Raw genomic sequence first — 23,876 nt, forward strand, 5'->3', positions numbered from 1 at the left:
TCTCTGGGTGCGTGTGTGTGCGTGTGTGCACACACGTGTCCTGTTTATATCCTTAATTTATGTCCTGATGAGTCGTGTGCACCCAACACTGTTAAAGGAGCAGAGAATGAGTGAGTCCCTCCTGTAGTAAGATTTATGCCGACGAGTGTTTTCACACTGTGTTCCTAAATGCCACCCACCATCATTGTCATCATGTTCTCCCCCTCAGTGTCCCGACAGCTTTGTGATCTTACCTCGTGTTATCAGACCTCCGTGTGCGCTGTAATTCTTGTGATCTGCGTGTTACCTGCTCTTACCTAGTACGGTTTACCCGCCGGATGAACGAGTAAGCACACGAAGTTGACGTCATCTCCCGAAAATTCCTGAAAGTGAGGAGGGTTATATGATAGACATTTAGCCGCTACCGTGGAGGTTAGAAGAATGTCACTTGCTTGTGCTTGCACACATGACACTCTTTGTGGAGCCTGCATGGAACGGTTGAAGGTGTCGTTCCTGACTCTTGCTCACGTGTGGAAACGGAGGTGTTTGGGTGAGTGTGGTAGCGTTGGGAGAGGGATCAGTGACCGTCTGTCCCCTCTCCTCCCCGCTTAGTAGGACTTGTCCAGTTGTGTGAAGGGTGATGGGGAAGAACGTGTGAGCCCTTAGACGTCCTTGCGTGTTTCCGGAGTGGGACTAACCGGCTTTGAATCCTCACTTTTCTCAAGTCACTGTGTTTTCTGAACTCCCGGTTTGCCTCCTCTGTGACATGGCATGGTAGTCTTGAGCATTGTTCTGCGAGGTGAATGGGTTCATCCAGGCCTAGGGCCAGACATCCTTCCCTGCTACCGAGTACCGAGTAGGCTTTCCATTAACATTAGCTTTCGTGTGCTTTTAATGCATACGTGTATTACTATTAGCAATTAGTAGTAATAGCAGCAGCCGCGGGAAGAGTGTCATCAGTTCTTGGTGAGGAAATCTGATCACCGTGTGGGTATCCAGGTAGCCTGTGCACCTCCATCGCGGGGCTTCTGGATGGCTAAGGACGGGGAGAGGGGCGACAAGTGTGAGAGACTCCTGTCTCCCTAGGGGGCTTCACGGAAAAGGTGGCAGGTTGGTCAGATGGTCGCTGCCTCCATAGGGCGGGCTGTGTGTGCAGTGAGGTGTCCCCTGTCGGTTGGGGAGTGAGAGAGGGAACAGCTTAGGAATGCAGGGGCCTCAGAAAAGAGACATCCCCTCTGCCACCCCATGTCTGGGCCTCCCAGCACCCGCCCTATTTTAAATAATAAAACACCACTCTCCTAGGCGCCTTTCCCCCAGCCACCTGTGGAGAGAGGCCCCTGCTGAAACGGTCCCCACTGCGTGGGCGTGGTCTGGGCACTCCCTGTCCCTGGACATTTCGTGAGCGTGTGCCCTATGCCTGGCGCTGAGGCCTGGCACTTGGGCTGAGGGGCGGGATGTTCTCTGTCCTCATAGACCCACCCGTGTAGGGGGAGCGACAGACCTGATACCTAAGGCAGAAGTGATCAGTAACACGGAAGACGCAAAAATAACATTACCTGAGGATTTACAGGGGAGATAGAGCGCCGTCACCGATGGGAGTGTGGGGTGGGAGGGGGCGGGCAGGGATTCTGAGCAGCCTGGAGGGGCCTGTGGATGAACGACCCCCGGGCCTCCTGTGAGTGCAGCCAGCAAAATGATGTAGTCAGATCTCATCCAGTATCTGTGACGATTAGTAAGAGACTTCCTGAACCTATTTTCACTCTAATAAGAAAGGGGGTGGGGGTCGAGAGCTAAAGCACTCACAGTGTTCAAGTTAAATGTTAACTCCTTTGTGTAGTTAACGACTAACTTACTTTTTCTCTTGCAAAAGGAAAAAAAGAGAGGGAGAAAACACAATGCAGCAGTAACCGCCTAACTTTAAAAAAAAAAAATCCCTGGGTCGCCTTTGTGGTTGCTTACTGTCAAGGTAATACATATGTAGCAATTATGAAGATGTATGCGAACTTGAACAGCAGACTGCGCAGGCTCACCTTCGTGAGTTCCCTGTGTGGCTTTTGCAGGGTTCTCTGCGAGTTAGCTATTTTCGAACACATTCCTAGTTTAGCCATTAGAAAATTACGGGTTTTATTTGTATAAACTCAGCAGCTAAAATAGCACTTCCAGAAAGGTGGGTGAGCTCATCGCCGCCGTCTGAAACACGCAAGTTAATGACCTGCCCAGTATTGTTTGTGCGGCAGGGCTGGCTGACTTCACCAGCGTTTCCACTTGAAGGGAGACATTGTTTCTTTTTTTTTTACTTAAAAAAAAATTTTTTTTTAATGTTTATTTTTGAGAGAGAGGTGGGGGGGGGGGAGGGGAGGGGCAGAATGAGAGGGAGACACAGAATCCGAAGCAGGCTCCAGGCTCTGAGCTGTCAGCAAAGAGCCTGACGCAGGGCTCGAACTCACAGACTGTGAGATCATGACCTGAGTTGAAGTTGGACACTTAACTGACTGAGCCACCCAGGCGCCCTGAGACATACTTTCTTAGGCTGCATGTGTCAGATGCTTTTCTCTGGGCACACCAGCCTTTGCTCAAGGTCCTAGCTGTCCCTGAGTGTGCCTGCCAGGACATTGTGAAGCCAGGGAGCAGGTAGCCCTGGAAGTGTATGTGAAATACACTGCACAGCTGTCTGAGGTCCCCAGCCAAGAAAAAGATGTAAACACCTTTATCCCTGCACCTTTACACAGACAGACGCTGCCTGTGGTCTGGGAACTCCCTAGTGGGGAGGGCCTCTTGCTTCCAGCCCTTCCGAATGTCAGTGACCAAACAGCCTGGGAACATGAACAACTTAGCTTAAGCAGGAGGTGATTTGCCGGGGGTTCCGACCACTTTCCAGGAGGAATAATGGTCACGTCTGGATCGGAGGCTGGAGGCTGGAGGTATGTGGAGGAAGGGGGTCAGGGCTGGTCGAATCTGTGTGTGCTGTAAGAAATTACAACACGGCGTGACTCTGAACTTCAGGAACTCGGGATACGACCTGGCTAGTGTTTAGTTCGGCGAGGGAAGGAGTGGCCGGCGGAGAGGAATTTCAGGGGACTGACAAATTTAAATGCCAAGTGCTAGGGCAGGTGGCCGGACAGGTTGAAGAGGCAGATGGTGAAAACACCTTTGGTATAAGAGATGTGTTTGACTCTGAAGACGCTTTTCTGCAAAACCATCAAGATGTAGAAAGGACAACCATGTCGTTTTAAACAGTCCAACTGACTGCTCTTCAGAATGACTGCCAAGTAAATTCCTGGTACGGTGGCTCTGGCCTCTTTTTAAATGGGCAGTTTTTTTTTGCATTATGGTCTCCTTCCGCTATGTTTATCTAGAGGAGTGTTTAATTTTTATTACTAGGCTAATCCCTGGATTAAAGGCGTAAAACATTCCATCTGTAAGCAGGAGCGTAGATGTTTGGGGTGGATTTCTGTCCTGGAGGAAAACCTAATTCGCTATTGAGTGGATTGTAACCGCAGATGCTAATTTAGAAATGTGTTTGCCAGATTCAGGTGACTTTGATAAGACTTTTATTCTTTTCGGTCCTGTGCATTTGTGCACACATTCTTGGGAAGATTGCTGCTGGGTAGTGTTGCATGTCAGAGAGGAGGGAAGTTTAGTCATTAACCCCACGTAGAGGGTAAAGGGGGGCCGTAGGCAGGCTGTGGAATGAGGAAAGGGCCGGGTTGAAACATTTCCAAGAGGTATTTTTGTTGTTTATACTTGTTAATTATTAATATTAATTATTGATGAAAAGCGGTTTTGAGTTACATGCCACACATTGTTTAGAAATAATTCGTCACATTTCTTATCTGGAACTATGGTAGATATTAAACTATTTCAAATCATCAGCGTATATTACTTTAGCAAGATTTTCCCCCTTCCTTCAATGTTATAGACAAAAAGCCATGAATTTCTGGCTCATGGAAGTGAATATTGTTAAGAACTTTATTTGGCCAAATTAGGTCAATAATTAAAAAGTATCTTTAGAGCAGAGTCCATATTTCATAAGTAAGACGCATAGGTAATACATAAGGCTCTATGGGTTAACGTGGCCAAATTAGTTGTGAGTATTGTGCTGTTGTCTCAAGCGTCTGGGCCTTTTTAGGTATATATTCTGTGATCATCTTAGTTTCTTGGAAACGAACTTTTAAGGAGTTCCTATGTTGTGTAGTTTGCCACATAGCTTTAAATGAAGTGTATTCCATTCAGATTTCAACGGGCAGATATGTACGTACAGGATTGAAGATAGGTCTGGGAATCAGAGCTGGTTGATGTTCATATTATGTGTGTGAGGTGGGGGGCGGTGCAGAGGAGGAGAAGCAGGGGGAGAGAGAGAGAGATGGAAGTTCCCTCTGACAGATTGGGAACTGAAGTGACTTGGAGACCTTGCTCTCAGAGGCTGTAAACGTCAATGCTTCTTAGGCATTGTGGGCTTTTTGAATGTTAGTAGATTCGTTTCAGTCTCCGTCTTTAGGACGGTACGTTGGGTTTCCTATGGGTTTTGCTCGTTCTGATCGGTCGGCTCTTGTGTATGTCACAGCATTCGTGTGTGAAGGTACCAGTCATTGTCAACCCAAAGAGTTGGTGTGGTTGTAGGGCAGCAATAGGACCCACTGTCAAACCATGTCAGGGTTTTGCATTTGCCTAGGTGGCCTCCGGGGATGACCTGTATTGGGGTGTATTTTCACCACAGCGAGAGGGTGATAGTAATGGCTCAAACACCTTACCTAAGGGGGAAGAAGTCGGCTGATCCTGGATCACTCCATTCCTGTGTCTTCTAAAAGGCTTGCCCACTGACCTCATCCAGAGCTTGGTGTTTGATCTCTGGGAGCAGGTGATTCACCACCTTTGAGAGCCCCAAGCTAAGATCACAGATTCTCTGGGGGATCTCTTCCCGCGTGTGAAGTTTATGGGCAGCTAAACCCTGCTCTTGTTGGGGTCACTTCATTTGGGGAAGAAGAATTCTGCATCTGTGATAAATGGAAGGACGCTTGCCTTTTTGAAGGAAGCAGACAGCTTTTGGTTTCTCCGGGGAGAATTACTGGTGGGGACGGTCGTGAAGAGAACAAGTAACTCTTTTGAGCGCATGGCATCTCCCTGCTTAACTATTTCCCAGAACAATTCTAAAGAAATATAATACAGGTAAGTTTTGTTATGTTCTCATTGTGAGTTATGTTTACAAGAAACAAAAATCGGATTAGACTCATAGAGGAGGAAAAGCTTTTTCCTCCCAGCGGCTTATGTTTTACATCACATGAATTCTAGCCATTTTCAAAATTGTCTGGTTTCTTGCCCCTACTCATGGTTGACTTTTTTCTTTCTCTTTCCATCTAGAGACCTTTGAATTATTTTTATTCATAAGTGAAAAATGTATTACAGCTTTATTTCCTTTTATTAATAGTTCCTTCTTGCCCTTAACCACATCTCTGACTTTTTGGCATGTAAAGTCCAGTGAGCTCATGCTTAATCGTGTATAAACAACCGTCTAATTATATGGTTTTGAATTTTCATTTGACCGACTACACAAAAATGACACAGAAAAGAGAAATCTGACAAGCCTCCCTGTCTTTGGATACCTGGCCTTTCTCTCCCTCACTCTCCCTTCACGCATTTAGTGAAATGCATGTTAAAACTTATCAAAAAATCAGTGTGCAGTTGCCAAGAATCTGAGGTAGAATTGTTCTTTTCAAGGCTACGTGTCAAAAAACAAATCAGTCGAGCTGAATTATATGTCTTCTTTACAAATTTCTTTCTGACTCTGTTCTTTCCTCCTCTGGATGGAGGTGTTACCACCATTCCCCGCGCCGCTGGCGTCCCATGACAGAACAGCCCGTATTCATGCAAGATTTCTCAATCTTCATCCCTCTGACACCTCACCTGAGGTGTAACAGCAACCATCCCAGCCGCCATGTTTTTGCACCCTCCCCCAGATCGCTCTGACTGACACATTTTTGAAAGAAGGTAGTGGGAAAGTCTTTGCAAACAAAGGCTCCCACTGTGTTGAAACAAGGAGGGAAGAAGTTGTCCATTTCCTTGGTCCTAGAGTTCTGAACGGGGAGCAGAATCTCTTCTGAACCTTGAGGTGGTTCACCACAGAGAGCTTGGTGTGCTGGATGGAAGAAGACCAAAGAAAAGATATGAATTCCTTTTATTATTTTTTTTCTGGATATATCCATCATTTCAAGATGAATACCTAGGAGAGTAGATTTGGCTGACTAGTATTTAACAGCTATAAGAAGAAAGGGAAGGGATACCCCGTGAAATTTGGCAGAGGTGATTTATTTTCTCACTAATTCCTCAGCCTTAAAACCTAATTTGATTTCTCAAAGTTCTGTGACTCTGAAACCTGCCTATCTCTAAGTGCCACGTGACTTTATGTACTTAGATGGGGTAAGTTTATTTGGAAGCAAATTATATGGACTGTATTTTGATAATTTAGAGTTAGAATGGTCTTGCTAAGATTAGTGTCCGAACAGTCATCCTTACTGAAAATATTTTAGATATACCTTCATAATTTATTTCACCAATGCATGTACAAGAAAGGATTTTTTGAACTATCTCCTTTAAATCAAAACAAATCAGACTCCAAGACCCCATCTTGGAGTAGGACCCCATCTTGGTGAGTAGGAACTTTAGTCAGTCATCGTTGCCTGGGGATGCCTACTATCTTGCTGGGGTGAAGCAAGATCCCAGGATCTTTGTACAGAGCAGAACATTCCAAGAGCTTTCCTGGTTCGTGGTCCACAGATTCTTGGTGAGGTGCCCACTGACCAGGCCCATAGGGTCTCTAGAAGTGTGTTGGTCTGTGCATTGCTCGGCCACAAGCACCTGCAGGGGCCGGAGTCCCAGATGCAGAGTCTGGTCTTTGTAGGTTTGTCGTGCAGCCATGAGCCCCGCCCTCACTGCCTTCCTTGACTTTGGGCACTCTCCCCTTCTCCTGGCTTCCTCCTCAGAGCACCTGGGTATCTCAGTGGGGTTACGGTTCTACAGAGGACTAGGAGAGAGGATGGAATCAAACAGCATCTACTTTTAGCTCTGTTACAATAACCCTTCTGGGACAAAGGAACACAAGTGATAAATCATAGCTCAGCACATCTTCTTGCCATATACCTGGACTGCTCATGGGCTTTTTTGGAGCACAGTGTCCAGAGGCTATGGCCTAGAGGCAGTCTCTCAGCCCTGGGGACTTCTGGGTGTAGGAAGCTGGGTGCTGTCTGGTTCTTAGAAGATGGGTGACTGAATTTTTAATGTAGGAAAGTGTAATCTCCATAATCATTGCCTCTTCTCTGGGTCTGATGCTTCTGGGCATCCCATCTGGACTTGCCAGCCCATGTAGCATATGTAACAGAAAATATTTATGGTAGAGTATGTGTCTCTTCGGACAGTTCTGAGGAATTATGGTTTGAGGGAAAACAGAGAGAGCCTAGCAGCTCTCAATGATGACTGTGTTAGACTTGCCTTTTAGAACTAAGAAGCTATCTCTAATACAAAGGATTGAATGGGATTTTGCCTCTGAACCAGCTCTTAGATGCTGAAAAAAAAATTCTATTGATTTGTATTGAGTGATTTAGACTACGCTCCTTTCATGTTGAGTGTGTGTGTGTGTGTGTGTGTGTGTGTGTGTGTGTGTAGGGAGTGTGGAGAAAGGGAGGCAAACTAGTAATGTTCCCAGCTGTTCAGTACTTTGGAGACCAGTGTCTCCAACAGTTGTGTTCACCAAGGATTATTGTCTTTCTTCCATTTATGATACATTTAAGTGGGGACTTCTCAACTACATTTGTGTTTTGAACTCACCCTGCCTTATGGGTTGCCCTAAAGGTTTTTTTTCTGTATTCATTCGCCCAACAAATACATGTGGGGCACCTGCTGTCTGACAGAGGGGCCCCAGTCACTGGTCCATACGGGGAGGGGTCTTGCCAGTGGGCTGCTTTCCATTTCTCCTTCCATCGTTGCTTCCGGTTGACTTGGGGCTGTCGGGAAGGGGGGTGCGTATGGCAGCTCAGGGAAAACATGGCCTTGATTTTTGGAGAAGACTTTGTAATCTAGTACTTCTTATAGGCCCTTCAAGAACCTTCTTTTCTGCTTTCTTTCTAAGGTCATTTGAGGTTACTCTGTGTTTGCTTCTGCCCGACTTGTCCCAAGCCTCATCACTGCATCCTGAGATCGTAGCCACAGTGTCCTAGCTTGGCTTTCTGTCTTCAGTCTTTGCTCTGTTTCCATATGTGCTATAAATAGTTAGACTGTCCCGTTCGTAGTTCCTCAGCACATCACAGGTGTGCCCAAACACTATAGCTTTCTCGAGGGGGACAGGGGGCTGGCCTAGGAGGTCCCATATGATCTGAAAATCTTTAATCAGAATGTGAATCCCTGTGGTTTATAGAGTACTTTCTGTGCGCCGGGCACTATTCTAAGTGTTTTACACCCATTGACTTATTAGTTCTCCAAACAGCCTCGTGATGATAGGTACACTTACCATCCCCACTTTCCCAATTAGGAAACAGAGGCACAGAGAGTGCCTTTGGAACTTAGGCAAGTGTGCCTTAGGCAAGTGCCTAAGGAACTTGCCCAAGGTCACACGGCTGGCCCCAGTATTCCCATTCTTTTCTGCTTCACCTTGCTGCCTCCACACCACTTTCCCTCCTCGCTGTGGCCCTGGCCCACTCTTTGTGCTGCCCTCTCCCCTCCAGCGTCAAGAGGCTGAGACCCAGCCTTACCCCTTCCACCAAGCCCCCTCCAGTTTATTCAGATGTTTTTCTTGTTTGGACACTTTATGTGCTCAGCATGATGGCAACTGAGTTTAAGATTGGGTGTTTCCTGATCGTTTCCTGCATTGGTTACAGTTCTCTCCAGCTGGTCAGATGCTCTTTGAGGGCTAACCCAGCACTAGGGCTCCATTCGTACGGCAAGACCCCAAGCCCACAGGTGGCGGTTAATAAATGTGACCTGCTCGAAGCGGGACAGAGGCAGTTTTCTCCCATTAGAGTCTGTGCCCTCCCCTCTTTGCTCCCTGCCTTTCTTACTATTTATGGAAGCCCTCTCCTCATAGAGCCTGTGTAATTATTTCATCTTGAACTCCTTTATTTTTAAAGATTACTCCCATGGTTTAAGCCCATTACATTAGATTGTAAGCCAGAACCATCTGTGGACCCGCCCTCCCTGGCGTATACACTGTAGCACGGTGCAGGGACACGGGAAATAAATACCTGATCGCCAAGCAGTACATTCCTAAACATGCCTGCACCGGTATTGCCATATTTCAGAGTAATCATTTGCTTATTTAACAAATATATCTCCTTTCTTCCCATGGGATTGTTAGAAAATTTGTCGAGGGAAAAGCAGTAAAATGTGCTTACATTTCCTCTTTGGTTTTCTAGGCTAATTGTTGGTGAACTTTATTTAACACTCTTGCTAAAGTCAGAGTCTCTACGGAGCATAGCAGCTCTCAGTTAACTTGGCAAATCATTACAAGGGAGAACAGAAGGGTCAGCATAAGCACTCTATACTAATTAGTTGATAATTGATGTACAATAGCTGACTGATGGGACTTTAGCATATACGCTTCGGGAATGTTGTTTAATGTATCTTTACATCTTTGTGAGGTGGTTCAGAGCTGTGTATTAATAACATCTTAGCAGCAGTGCCTGGTGGTGGGGAGCAAGACTGAGGCTTCATGTCTAGGAATCTGGGCCCCTGAGTGGTACAGAAAGGAATATGATATTTTTTAATCTCTTGGGGTATAAATACGATCCCGTTTAATGCAGGGATCAAATGCAATGAGTAATGCTGGTGATTCTGTACTAGGGGGCCAACATTCCAGAATGCTGACAAAGAGTGTTGGTGTGAAAGTTGTATTCTTTGTGGGGTAAATTGGTAGATAGCAGCTGCGCTCCTGAGGGCAAAGTAGTGGGAGAAGTGCACGCCCTCGTGGGAATCTTCATTACTCTGGATTCAGGTTTGGCCCGTTTACTGGCTGGGATGAAGTACCTCACTTTGCAGTGGAGTTCCCCCAAACTAGTCTTTATGTGATTCCCCCCTCCTTTTTAAATTCCATCTCCTGGATCTTTGTCAACCAATTAGGAAACCCTCCACCTTATTCTTTAATTTTTTTTTTAACGTTTATTTATTTTTGAGACAGAGAGAGACAGAGCATGAACGGGGGAGGGTCACAGAGAGAGGGAGACACAGAATCCGAAACAGGCTCCAGGCTCTGAGCTGTCAGCACAGAGCCCGACACGGGGCTTGAACCCACGGACCGTGAGATCATGACCTGAGCCAAAGTCGGACGCTTAACCGACCGAGCCACCCAGGCGCCCCGTCCCTCCACCTTATTCTTGCTTCCATGAGCGGCACCTCCTTATTTCTGTCCTTGACCAGCCTGCGGGCGGCTTCTGGTTCACGTGCGCCTCCAGCTTTGTCCCCGAGGCCTCCCAATTATTCTTGGGCAGGGCTGGCTTTCAGCGGGCACACCACCACCACGGCACAGGGTCCAGGTGGCTGCCGGCTGGCCCGTTGCACCAGTAGCTTCTGACCTTGTTGGTGGGAGGGGGAACCTGTGAGTCTGCAGTAATTCACAGGGGGAGCCTGTGAATCTGGAAACACTGATTCGCAGCTGGGTTTGGAGCCATTGATGAATGCCTACTGGCAGGTTGTTAGAGCAAGTTCTCCAGGACGACAAAGCAGTCCTGAGTCTGTCTCCTCCCGTTCTCCTGGTCAGACAGAGCCTCCTCCTACAGGCAGCCCTGACTCCTCTTCCTTTCGCCCCAGCACACGCCTTGCCTGCTCCTGCTGTTTCCATGACTACACTCAGGCATCTCCTTCTCGACCGTGTGCTTGTCCTTCCTTTTATTTGCTCTGCTGGGAGTGTTATTATATGCATGTGCATTTTTGAAAGCTCTAAGGGTAAAGGCTCTGTAATAGAAAGATACATTTAACTTTGTTACATTGGGTTTCCCAAAGCTATTTGACTATGGATCTCTCCGTGACCTTGCCATGTTTGTTACCATTGAATACCCTTCGACTTCCTGAAGAACTCTGGGAAATGCCTTTGTGGTTAAAATTCTTCTTCTTCGATGAATTGTCTGGAACACAGAGATCTCTCCCACCTCTGAACCCCCATCTCTGAAATTCAGCTTCCTGCTTAATCCTGTACAGTCCAGTCTCATTATGTGATGGTTCCCAGGCGAGTATGTCTTGTCTCGACAGGTAGTAAGCTCCGTGGAGGCAGGACGCCATGTCCAGTATTCCTTGCCGTCCATAGGGTTTCGTGCAGTTTTGAGCATTTGTCACATTTGCTAGCTTGAGATGATTTGCCCTGGGTAGAAAAGCCAGTTATGTCCTTCCGACTCTCATCATTTGGTGGTGTTGGCCATTTACCCATGCCTCGACGTATTCAGAGTCACACGCTACACACATACAAGCGCTAAGTTGTTACTATACTACATGGCAAGTGGAGTGTGCTTAGTATGCAAGCTTTTTTAATTTCCAGTCTTCGGGCGGAATATGAACGAAAGAGGGAGCCCGGAAGCCGGGGCCCATCCACAGGGGGAGAAGTCTACTGTGTGTTGAGAAGGTCTTGGAAAGGGCGGTGACAGCCTGTAGTCTTTGTCACTCCAGAGAGAAGAGGTGTTAAAAACAATTTCAGAAAGGTGTGAGGGAAGCCCTTGAATAAAATATAATTAACACTTACAATGTATTTATTAAGTGCCAAGCCCTAACTATACGACCTGTCGTAGATATTTTAATCCTCAAAACAACTCAGCGAGGTGTGTACTCGTATTAGTCCCGTTTTAGAGATCAGGACAGTGAGGCACCGAGAGGTTAAGTAGGTTGTCTAAGGTCACACAGGCAGTCCATGGTGGAGCTGGGGTGCTAACCGTACTCACTGTAGAGCTTGCGTGCTGTTAATTTGCACTTGTTTTTTTTTTCCCCTCCATTTTTCTACTTTTTCATCTTCCTTCAGTGCCCTGATATGCAGTGATTTACTAACCTACCTCAGCATGAGTCGCAAAACCTTTCCTTGAAATGCATGATCCTAGATTGGAAAACAACTGCTCTGAAGGGTATTATTGGGATAATTGGTAATATTTGAATATAAGTGGTATATTTCATGCTAATATGTCCTTGCCAAATGTCTTGAATTTGATGATGATTCTATGGTTTTATGTATTTAGGAGTGAAGGACAAAAATCTCGACTATTTTTAAATGGTTCAACAAATTAATAGTAGTAACAGTAATCTTATATAGAGATAGAGAGCTGGATGGATAAAGCGGTAAATACAGTTTATCAAGAGACAAAACAGATAGACTTCATTGTACTGTTCTTGCAATTTTTCAATAGTTCTGTTTTTTTTTTTCCAACGTTTTTTATTTATTTTTGGGACAGAGAGAGACAGAGCATGAACGGGGGAGGGGCAGAGAGAGAGGGAGACACAGAATCGGAAACAGGCTCCAGGCTCTGAGCCATCAGCCCAGAGCCCGACGCGGGGCTCGAACCCACGGACCGCGAGATCGTGACCTGGCTGAAGTCGGACGCTCAACCGACTGCGCCACCCAGGCGCCCCAGTTCTGAGATGTTTTAAAGTGAAAGGATGGGAAGGAAATCCTGGTCCTCAGAGATGGAAAGGCATATATTAATAGATACTTATCCTTTCACTGTCCCCATTTTAGGGAATAGGACATCAAGGCACAGAGACATTAGAGCCCTTGCCCAGTGTCACAGCCAGTGCGTTGGGGAGACAGGACTCAAATCCTGATGTGTATTATTTTTCTGTTTCCATAACAACCTGCATTTGTGTTAGGTTGAACCATATAGAAATTGTTTTTATTTGGTCATATTTGACCTGTAGAGAAAGCCATTTCATACGACCCAGCCTAGAAGCAGGGATCACCACTTTTGTAATGGATAGTTGGTTTGGTATTCATCTCTGTAGCCGGAATAAGGGCTTCATGGAGGCCAAGACCCTGTCCATCTGACTCCAGGGGCTCCCTGGCTTAGACATTCAGCAAGATTCAGTTAAAGGAATAATAACAACCACAAACTTTGCGTACTTCTCCCTAAGACCCTCCCACATATATGCCGTTTCTGTCCCCCCTCCATATCTCTGTCATTTCTAGAGGAACCAGTGGGTAAACATCAATCATTCTGAGGGGCGTAGCCTCAGCAGGGAGAATGGTGACACCATCCACTGTTGGACTTCAAGAGAACCCTTTTAACTAACGAAGACGTTAATTAAAAACATGCCCCTGCGAAGATTACTTCTCGGTTCTGAGACTCAAAAATGCAGTACTTTTGCACTCCTCACCAGCACGCAGTGATTTTGGCTAGAACGTATGTAGTACTCCGAATGCCATCTTCTCGGATCCTTCCTTGAGCCGTAAACACGTTCTTAAAAAACATCATGCAGTCTCTAAAAATAAGCGGTATTTCAAAACGAAAACCAGCACACAAGTAGTTGGCACATCTGGGAGACAGAAAAGTTGTGTGGTTTGTTTTCAGGGAGTGACAAGCCAAGGAACATTCAGACTTGGCCAAATGCAAGCTTCTCTTCTATCTGCGATGACACCTGGTTTTTAAAAAGTTGGCTCTGGCCTCAAAGCAGAGAGAATATTGGAAGTGGGTAGAGAATTAAATAGCATCATTTACTATCTTGTTTTGCGCAAGGAATTATAAGAAAGTGTTTTCTTCTTCAAGAAAGAGAACGGAACAAAAAAGCAGTGTGAGGCATGAATAATAATAGCAGCAGGGACTACACCGACACCTGACATCCACCGACTACCTACTATGTGCCAGAAAATGTGCGGGGTCCTTTACGTGTGTGATCAGTGCTAGATGCACAGCAATCCTGTGAGGTAGTGTTACTGCTCTTCCCATTTTACAGATAAGAGGATAGGGACAAGGCCTACAAACGCTGCAGTAATTGCCCGAGTCACATGACCAGCAGGGGTGGAGGCGGGCCACCCCAAGTCAGGCTGCCTCCAGAGCACAGCGTGCTTCTGAGCGGTCTGGGGGTGCTCCTTCTGTCTGGAACCGTGAAAACAACATTAGAGTTGGATGGTTGCATTGAGCACCGTGGACCTTGGTCAAAGTATCGTCTGCCTCCCCTCGTGAGAGGGACAGTACCATTTTCCAGCACGTTCTCACGGCTGCGCCGCAATCGTGGCCTGTTTCCCATACATTTACTGTTCACCCTCGTGCTTTCAGACGCTGCCATTCCTCTGTGGTTAGATGAGATTCAAGGTGGCCAGGGAGTTTGGGAGGAGGAAGTGGTGTGGTAACCATGAGGCGACACTGGGGAAGGGAGGGTTAATGTCTCTGTGTTACAGAGCGAGGAGATGGTCTGACTGTGCGAAGCCAGGGCGGAGGGTTACAGAGGCAGTTGTCGCCCGGGGGACGGGTTTCTAATTATTCCCACCGGCTTTGTCTTTGGCTCAGACCTAGTCGGCAGTGCTGTGGAGAAGCATCAAGGGGGACTTAGTTGGAGTTTGTTTTTGAAAACCAGGAGGGATTCAGTGGAAATAATGTGTGACTCTTTAATATTCATGTGCAACTGTCTTTTAGTTTTCATTCATTCATCAAAATTTTTGTTCATTGAGGTGTAACTGCCATGTGACGCCATATTGGTTTCAGGTGTGCCACACGGGGACTCTGTATTTACACGCACTGTGAAATGATCCCCCCCCAGGAAGCCCGGTTACCATCCACACGCACTTACACACTTCCTTCCTTCCTTCCTTCCTTCCTTCCTTCCTTCCTTCCTTCCTTCCTTCCTTCCTTTCCCTTTCTTCCTTCCTTCCTTTCTCTTTCTTCCTTCCTTCCTTTCTCTTCCTTCCTTCCTTCCTTCCTTCCTTCCTTCCTTCCTTCATTTCTTTCTCTCTTTCTTTCTTTCTTTCTTTCTTTCTTTCTTTCTTTCTTTCTCCCTTTCTTTCTCCCTTTCTTTCTCTCTTTCTTTCTTTCTTTCTTTCTTTCTTTCTTTCTTTCTTTCTTTCTTTCTTTCTCCCTTTCTTTCTCCCTTTCTTTCTCTCTCTCTCTTTTCTTTCTTTCTTTCTTTCTTTCTTTCTTTCTTTCTTTCTTTCTTTCTTTCCCTTCCTTCCTTCCTTCCTTCCTTCCTTCCTTCCTTCCTTCCTTCCTCCCTTTTCTTTCTTTCTTTCTTTCTTTTTCTTTCTTTCTTTCTTTCTTTCTTTCTTTCTTTCTTTCTTTTCTTTTCTTTTCTTTCTTTCTTTTCTTTCTTTCTTTCTCTCTCTCTCTCTCTCTTTCTTTTTTCTTTCTTTCTTTCTTTCTTTCTTTCTTTCTTTCTTTCTTTCTTTCTTTCCTTCCTTCCTTCCTTCCTTCCTTCCTTCCTTCCTTCCTTCCTTCCTTCCTTCCTTCCTGTGATGAGGGCTTTTAAGATTGACTCCCTTAACAGCTTTCAAATAAGCGACACAGTATTATTACCCACAGTCACCACACTGTACAGGACATGCCCATGACTTACTTATTTTGTCAGTGGAACTGTAGGTCACTTCACCACCCATCCCCTGGAACCACTAACCTGTTCTCTGTGTCCACATTCATTCGTTCCTTCTTAACTTCAGTGACACACTTCGGTGGGTACTGTCGTCCGGGCCCTCTCGCTAGGTGCCGTGGAAGCAGAACTGCCTCAGCCAAGGTCTTTAAAGAGCCATAAGGTATAAAAGAGGAGGAGGTGACAGGCACGTAAACATTACAGTTCCCAAGAGGTGCCGAGGCAGATGTGTTGTGAGAGGTGGTGGTGGGGGAAGGAAAAGCACTGGTCGCATCTGCCCAGCTGGCAGTGGGGGAGGGGAGGGGGGAGGAGGTGACCTCTGAGTTGAGGCAGTGAAAATGGAAAGGTGCTCCCGATCATGTTCGTATTTATTGATTCAAGGTATGCGTATTTCCACATCAGAGTGTCTCTGAAACCTCGACACGAGTTTCTCCGGCAGCGTGTTCTTACCTCATATAAAAGAATACTGTGCCTTACAATATATGGCCTCTTAGCTTTGATGAAAGAAAGTATCAATATGCTTGGTCTTCAGGTAGTATTTCTTTGGTTGTGCTGTTCCAGCTGCTAATATGTCTTTGGTTTAAAGGTAGGTGTTAGTACCTTTTTATGGAGAAGGAATCAGACGATGTGTGACATTGAGTTTGACTGAATACCTGACATCTGATGTTGCTTTTAGTAGCAGTGGCTATAGTGATGGAACCTGGGGAGCCATTTCAAGTGTCTTCCACACCGGGCTAGGCCACGAACCATCACATTGCCACTTTCCAAGGTGAAAAGAGAGTTTGACAAGCAAATGGCATGTAGCTTGTTGGGAATTGCAAAAATGCTAAGTTTACGATCATTGCACGAGAACACATCCACTGCTTTTGGTGTCAAGATGGGGGCCTGAGGGCACAGTGTTGTATGAGTTTACGAGAGAAGAGAGACTATCTGTGATAGGTCTTTCAAGGCACGAGAAGATACATCAGGTATAAGCAGCAGTGGGTGAGTAGAGAGAAAAAAAAAATTAGAGAAATTTCTGTTGGAGCTAATGGTCTTGGCAAGTATCCAAGGAGGAAACTAAGCATCCAGTATCTAAACTTAAGCTTCCAGGTGCCATGAAAGTACACCAGAGTGGAATCCATTTCTGCTCTGTCATGAAATCCCCGTGTGGCCTTGGGCAAGTGAATTACCACTGAGATTTCCCAGAGGGCTGGACTAAAAAGCAGGCTCCTGCCAGCTAAAAACACTGTGACTCTCTCAGCATTTTTGAGATGTGGTTTCATTGATGAGAGTATGGTCATTGCTCCGAGTTCTTGTTTATCCTGTAGTTTTGTGGGCTCTTACAAGAGAATGTTACAAAAGATGACAAAGTCATTTTTTGGTTGTTGATTTAATTTCTGGAAAACAAAATAGGAAATTATGTCCCTTAGGGCTAAGGAAAGTTACCATGATGATTTTCTACTTACTTTGATCCCAGATAGATTAATGAGGAGTATGGGGAACTTGGTGAAAAAGATTTTAGAGCCTAATTTGTTAAAATCTGACATCATATTTATTTTTGCCTGAAATGGGAACAGAGTGTACAGTCACTGAGACTTGACCAGGTAGTTTGCAAAGAATGTTTGAAAAAGTACATCCATGTGAAAAGAATGTCTAGAATGATCCAACCACGATTATTTTTTTTTATGAGTGACTCACGGCGGTGTTCGACTTTCTCTTGATGCTTTTCACTTTTCCATCATGACACAGATTTTTGTGGGTTTCTTTTTTTTCCCTTTCTCCTTGGGGTACGTACCAAATTTTACTGCGTTTGGAGATTGTTACTAATGAAATGAGAAGTCTATGTTGGACTTGGTTACCATCCTGTTTTTAGAATGAGTGTTTTGTTTACTACTCTTTCATCCTGATTTTTTTTTTTAATTGGGAATGTGTCCGATGACAATGTATTGGGATGAAGAGGAGAAATCAGAATCAGAACTGGAAAGACATGGCCAGACTATCTCCCTTAAAAGAGGTGTCATAGAAGGCTGGAATTGGAAGGAAGTAAACCAGTTAAATGTGTTTTGTTCAGTAGTGTCAACTTTCCTTGCTGGGTGATCCAAAACATGGACTATTCTAGAAGAAGCTTCTAGATGCAAGTAATCCCGTCTACTTACCACCTTAACCCTTTAGGGAAGGACATGATAGAATATGGTTCTGAATAACTGGGTACTTCTATGTAGAAGGAGCGAAATGTAAGCACATTTTGTATCAATGGTGATTTTTATTGTAGGGTTTTTATTGCAGCAATGGCTTTTTAATTGGAACTACAGAATGCTTTTGGTATCACTAATCCTAAAAATGAACAAAAAGATGATCCGAGGACTGGCTTGAAAGAGGAGTCCCGACGTAAGTGTGCACGTGTGTGTATTGACTGATTTCTGATGTAAGGGACATGAAAGCTAACCTGATTCATTTGTTTTTAGGGGCTCTTGGCTTTGGGCCTCAGTGCAAGTCCATTGGAAAAGGCAGCTGCAACAATCTAGTGGTCACCAGCAGTCCCATGATGGTTCAGCGACTGGGACCCAGTTCACCTCCAGCAAGCCAGGTCTCTACAGCATGCAACCCGATCAGTCCTAGCTTACAGAGGGCAATGAATGCTGCCAACCTGAATATACCTCCTTCAGATACCAGGTCTCAAGTTACTTTTTTTTTCCCCCCTTCTTATGGTATAATCACACCCCACGAGTGTTTTCCCTTCCCTTCCTGAACACATGGGCGCCCCCCCCCCCCCCACACACACACACTCACTCAAGCAGCTCTTTGGATTTGAGCTTTGTAGGGGAATGTGTATAAAAACTAAGAATGTGTCATAATATCATCTTAATTGGGAAGAATGGTTTAATACCTGCTGTCTCATAGCGCAAGTGAAATTAGTGCCCAGTTGGAGATTTGGGGGCCTTAGTGACTAAGGCCTTGTGTGTAAATCCGGCAACTCCTGGGGAGGCTGGGTCCTGTCATGGCTGGAGAAGCGAGACGCGCCGTCTACATCTCTCTGAGCTGCTCATTTCGGTGTATGTGCGGCAGTGTCCCCAGGCTGCTTTCTCCTCTGTTTTGTCTGTCCGTGCGTCCGCATGTCCACCCAGATATCGGTGAAGTACCTACCGTCTGCATAATGCAACAGTTGAAGTTTAGGGAGATGGTAGAAGTAAAGATAGAAGTTACCATTTCCAGACTTTACCACGTGTCGGGGAAGACACGCTTTCAGGTACGAATTACACAGCATTTCACCACAGTGCCTCCTCCGGTGCCGGAATATGTGGCTCCCATAAGGGCTGTGTGTCAGTCTCTGTGGGAGAGAATCGAATACGAAGGGGCAGTCACCCCTGCGGACAAATCTTTGTTATCTCTCAAGGTTGATACGATAGGGAACCTAAAATCAAAATACCGTGCCATGCCTCAAGTCCATTTCTGCGCTTGAAATGATTGGGTTCATCTTCCTTAAGTAGCCTTCCTTGAGACACACAATCTGGAGTTTTTGCCTCTTCATCCTGGCCCTGCTGTAACTGTGATTTTGGAAAGGAATCTCTGTTCCTCTTCCCGGGGGACGGAATCTGCTGACGTGTCTCACAGTCGTGGGGGCCCGTTCCTCCTCGCTCTCCTTCCCCCCGCTTCCCCTCTGTCTCTTTTCCCTCTCACCTGTCTGCACCGTCCTCCCAGCCACTGCTTGAGACTCAGAAATCAGAGTTCCCGGATCCTTTATTTCATGCCAGTTTTTGCATGAGATGGAAACTTGTTTTTCCCCTGAGAATTTTTGTGATGGGAAACTGCTGCTGCCATTTTCCCATCGATGATTATGCCTGGAGGGACTCCTCACACTTGCTGAGTATTGCATGTAAAATTAACTGTGCTCTGGGATAGGTGTCATTGGGAAACCTTCAGCTTCCCGTCTGTAGCAAGTCCAGCACATGCCTTGAAGGCAGAGAGTCATAATTAATGGAGAAAGTGACGGCAGGCAGGGCACAGGCGGCTTCAGCCACGCACCTGATGCAGTCCCTTTCATGGGTCGGCCAGAGAAGGGTCATTATCTCAGTGTTTTCTGGCATATCTGATTCCTTAGCATAATTTCGTATCCTTAAAGGACAGCATCTTAATGGTGCATTGACATGTGTTTTTGGACTCTGTATTGTGTGAGTCCTTCTATGGAAATAATTCTTTGGCAGGGTGAGCAAAGGAACAGGAAGGAGTTGGGAGGTGGGGTGGCTTGGTGAAGTATGGAAATTACTTTTAGCAATTTGGGAAGGTTGCATTTATTTGTGATCCTTAAGTTAGTTTGTGTGTTCCATCAGAGGAGAGAAAGGGTAGGAGGCAGCCGTTCAACTTGAAGGCATTTTGCTGTCTAGAGATAAAGAGAAGACGGAGACAGAATCATCTGTGTGTTTTATCCACTGGAGACATGCCCGGGGGAAGTGGGTGAGGGGGAATGAACCGTTCAGACAGAGCGATGGCTGCCCTATAGAAAGCTGTAAAATTTATTGTTTTCTCCTGATTATCTACGTAGTTGTTATTCGTGATGGAAAATATGGAAAAGCACAAGTAAATGATAGTTCTCCGGGACCCTACCACCCACAGGCGACCATGAGGGGGATTATGAGACACACCCTTCCAGTTATGTGCAAACACATCGTCAGAGGCCTAGGTTTTTCTTTCCACCAAATTGATCTATAATTATCTACATAGTGTTATAATTTCCTTTTTTTTTTTTTTTAGTTAATAGAAACACTGTTTTGTAATAAAAACCTTCAGCATCATATAATGGTTTCTTCCCGCCCAAGATTCCATTTTTTTTTTTTTAAAACTAGCATTTTTATCAGTCTCTTATTACTGAGCAGTTTTAGTTGGTTCCCTTTGTTTAAATATTATAAGTAATACTTTATTGGCTCGATTCTATAAATCTGTTGCATATCTCTGGTTATTAGAACAATTTTTTTTAATTTGTAATGTTTATTTTATTTTTGAGAGAGAAAGACAGTGTGTGAGTGGGGGAGGGGCAGAGAGAGAGAGAGAGAGAGAGAGAGAGAGAGAGAGAGACAGACAGACAGACAAGCACACAGAATCCGAAACAGGGGTCTGATTCTGTGAACCATGGGATCATGACCTGAGCCGAAATTGGATGCTTAACCGACTGAGCCACCCGGGGGCCCTGGTTATTAGAATAAATTCTTAGAAGCAAAGTGGCTGAGTTAAAGGAGATGTACAGCTTTGAGGCTTTTGATATGTATTCCCAAATTGCACTGCAGGAAAGGTCTACCCATTGATAAACTCACCAGTAGTCTGAGAGCTCCTGATTTCTTATTAAATACTAGGTTTTATTGTTTTGGTACCTTTTGCCAGTTTGGTGTGCAAATCGTTACTTGATCTTAATCCGAATTCTCTTAATGATTGATAATATTGACTAGTCCCCCATAGATTTGCTGTGTGTATTTCTTCTTTGGACCTTATTTGAGTACTTTTCTTCCGGAGTGCTCATTTTGGAAAATGCACTGTTCTGTAGCTTTGCTGGGTTCTGTTTAATCCAGGATGCGCAACGTGCCCTGATGCTGTGTATTTGCCTCTGTCAGTTTCCCAGCCATTTCTGACTAGCCCCAGTTACTGACAAATGCAAACTATACCTTACCTTCTCGAAGACCCAGCAGCCATTCTTGGTTTAGGCATTGCCAAAACTCTGTAAGACAGAGTTTTTTTGTATTGTGTGTATTTCGTCTAAAATGACAAGTGCTGATAGGATAGCCTCCACAGTGGCTCCCTGTGCCAGTGTAGCAAAAGTTGGGCCACAGGAGAGATTAGACACTACTTGCATGGGTTTTGTATGTGTTTAGCTTTCCTAGTGCATTTACATATATTGTGATTCTGCATTTTATGATTGAATATTCATAAACCATCTGCAAGTATTATCTCTGTTTTATAGATGGTGGAACCAAGACCCATAAAGTCTAAATGCTTTGCCTCGTGTCACTTAGCTTGTTGTCGGTTACAGAGTGTGACCATCAGTCTAATAATGTCATTCTAGATCTGTGATCTAGGTCATACTAGAGCTAGTAAACCGGAGATACTTGGAGGTGATTTCTGGTGGTGGAGTTTCTTAGGGTTTCCTTTTGGGTTGGAATATCTCCACAAAGCTCAGAGTAGGCCAAGGGAATTGAGGATGGACTCTGGGCTCTCGGTAAGTTCTAGTATTTTATAAAGTCATACTGCCTTCAGATGGAGTGCTAATTCTTCTGGGGCATTTGCCCATGCTCATAGATGAGAACTTAAAGATAGACTAGGGCTCGTGTTTCCCATGTCGTATATAACATATATTCTCTTGAGGATCAGTTTGAGGAAGTCAATGTGATCTGTAAGTTAGTATTTCTTTTGAACTTGGTGTTGAACCAAGCCATCCAGCTTGGCCATCACACCCCTTATGGTGCCATGAGGGTAACTAAGCTCTTGCCTCACCAGCCACCCTAACCTGTTTCACTGATGGGGTTTCTCATAATGGTTTTATTTGGTTTGAGCTCTGTCTCTTTCCTTTCCTATAGAGCTCCAAATTAACCACTCACCAGCAATGATACCCATAGGAGCAGGTGAACATACGGAAATGGAGAGTGTCTTGTATGGCGATAGATCCACAGCCCTTTGTCAGTTTCTTCCCCGTGGGCCTGGTTGCCCAGCATCAGGGGCTATAGGAGAGAGTCCTTGGGACTCTTCTCACAGTCATTTAGCGCCTTGTTGCAGAAGGAGAACAGAAAATGTGGGTTCTAATCCTAGCTTGTAGGACCTTAAGCTTGTTATACCAGGTCTGTGAACCAGGCAGAGCATTCTGGACCACATTTGGGGTATGATGTGGACAAAACGGAGATATATGTGATCCGGCTAGGTGACTGCCTGTCCAAGGCGACTTCATTTGTATTTCCATAAGGAGTTTCTGTGTGTGTTTGTTGGGTATCAGTGGGGGGAATTGCACAGAACCTCGGTTTTATTCTCTGTAATATAGAAGTTATTTTAAAAATCCAGTTTACTCACCTCACAGGCTGTATCACATGTGATTATGTGCAGGGAAGATGCCTTGTAAGCTATAAATGATGGTGACATATCATCATACTGATTATTCACCTTCTTAATCAACAGTTTTTGAAAACTTATGATATATCTCATAGTCTGGTGGGTACCAGGGAGACAAAAATGATCCCTCATGTGGAAGGGTTTTGGATTTCACTGAGAAGGATAACACCCACAGAAGCCTATAGCGGAGGCTACATTTAAGGCACAGTACAGACAGTATACAACTTCTTTTGGAAAGAGGTCTCTTCTGAGAGCTGGTGTATTTGGGAGAAGTTTCATGGATTAGAACTTTGAATGATGGAAAGAGCTGGGTAATTGCACATGGGGGAGATTGGTGGCTAGGCAAAGCTCATTTGTTGGAAGTTTTGTTCGTATTAGGTGTTTGATATAGAAGAGTGAGTTCTCTGTTCATATTATTGCCATAGAAAACAGAATATAGCATTTGCTTTCTGGAAAGTATATGGTAACTGTCTTAGGAAACTGAGATGTCCACAGAGCCAAGGGACGTGCCTGCATGGGGTTATGATCAGATTTGAATCATGCCGTAATTAGGTGTAATTTGGAAAAAATAAGAAATATCTCTCGACAGTGGAATAAATGAATGTGTCTCACTGTAGGCTGCCCTCAAACTAAATAATGTAATCTCACATGCAGAGTATATGCGGGTGGGTAAAAGACCTTCTGCCCGATATTCACTGCTTAAAAATCTGAAATGCTCCAGTATGACAGTGACCAGGCAAATGGACCATTTGAGAATGTTCTGTAAACCTTCTCGACCTCAGGGTGTAAAGCAAAGTCAGTTGTCTTTGCCTCATATATGACACGACTACTGATTTGGCTTGGGTCAGAAAGCAATTCCGGAATCTCTCTGGGGAAGGGACCAAAAGGCCCTTGACATCCCATCACCAGGAGCCCTGAGCTGATTTCTGCAAGGAGTCCTTGCATGCTGCAGGTGTGCGGGGGGGAAAATAATTGAAAATGTCCGCGGGGAATTAAAAAAAAAAACAAAACACGGATCGTTCAGAAACCACTTTGGGGCTTGCAAAAGGACTTCAGCCCGAATATAAAAATGGGGATGGTGAAAAAAAAAATCTGTGTCAAGGGCAACTGGACGTAAATTCCTGCTGTGTTTGTCATTGGTAAACATTACTTCACTCGATGGAAACATCACATCGATAACGGTGTTATCTATCACCTTATCCTGTGCATTTGAGAGTCAAGATGTTTTCTTACTGATATCTCATGCTTGTAGGAAACAGTGTTCCTGGCTCCCATTTAGTGAGAAGGAGCTGGAGGAACAGATGGGA

The 23,876-nt window shown here is 45.1% G+C and overlaps 1 protein-coding gene and 1 long non-coding RNA gene across 9 annotated transcripts in view; one reads left to right on the forward strand and one right to left on the reverse strand.

Annotated features, from left to right (window-relative positions):
* LOC123381591 overlaps positions 1–1,884 on the reverse strand; it is a 28,843-nt gene extending 26,959 nt beyond the window's left edge. The window contains exons 1-2 of the long non-coding RNA XR_006588799.1: positions 1,536–1,884; positions 234–362 (exon numbers count right to left, since the gene is read on the reverse strand). This is a non-coding gene — a long non-coding RNA (uncharacterized LOC123381591). The remainder of the gene's footprint in view (positions 1–233; positions 363–1,535) is intronic.
* GLIS3 (GLIS family zinc finger 3) overlaps positions 1–23,876 on the forward strand; it is a 547,835-nt gene that overhangs the window by 228,734 nt on the left and 295,225 nt on the right. For all 8 annotated transcript variants that reach the window (XM_045043118.1, XM_045043119.1, XM_045043115.1 and 5 more), the window contains one exon: positions 17,952–18,159. In XM_045043118.1, coding sequence (XP_044899053.1) covers positions 17,952–18,159 — 208 coding nt within the window. The remainder of the gene's footprint in view (positions 1–17,951; positions 18,160–23,876) is intronic.

Source organism: Felis catus, chromosome D4 (genome assembly GCF_018350175.1).
Source record: "Felis catus isolate Fca126 chromosome D4, F.catus_Fca126_mat1.0, whole genome shotgun sequence".
NCBI lineage: Eukaryota > Metazoa > Chordata > Mammalia > Carnivora > Felidae > Felis > Felis catus.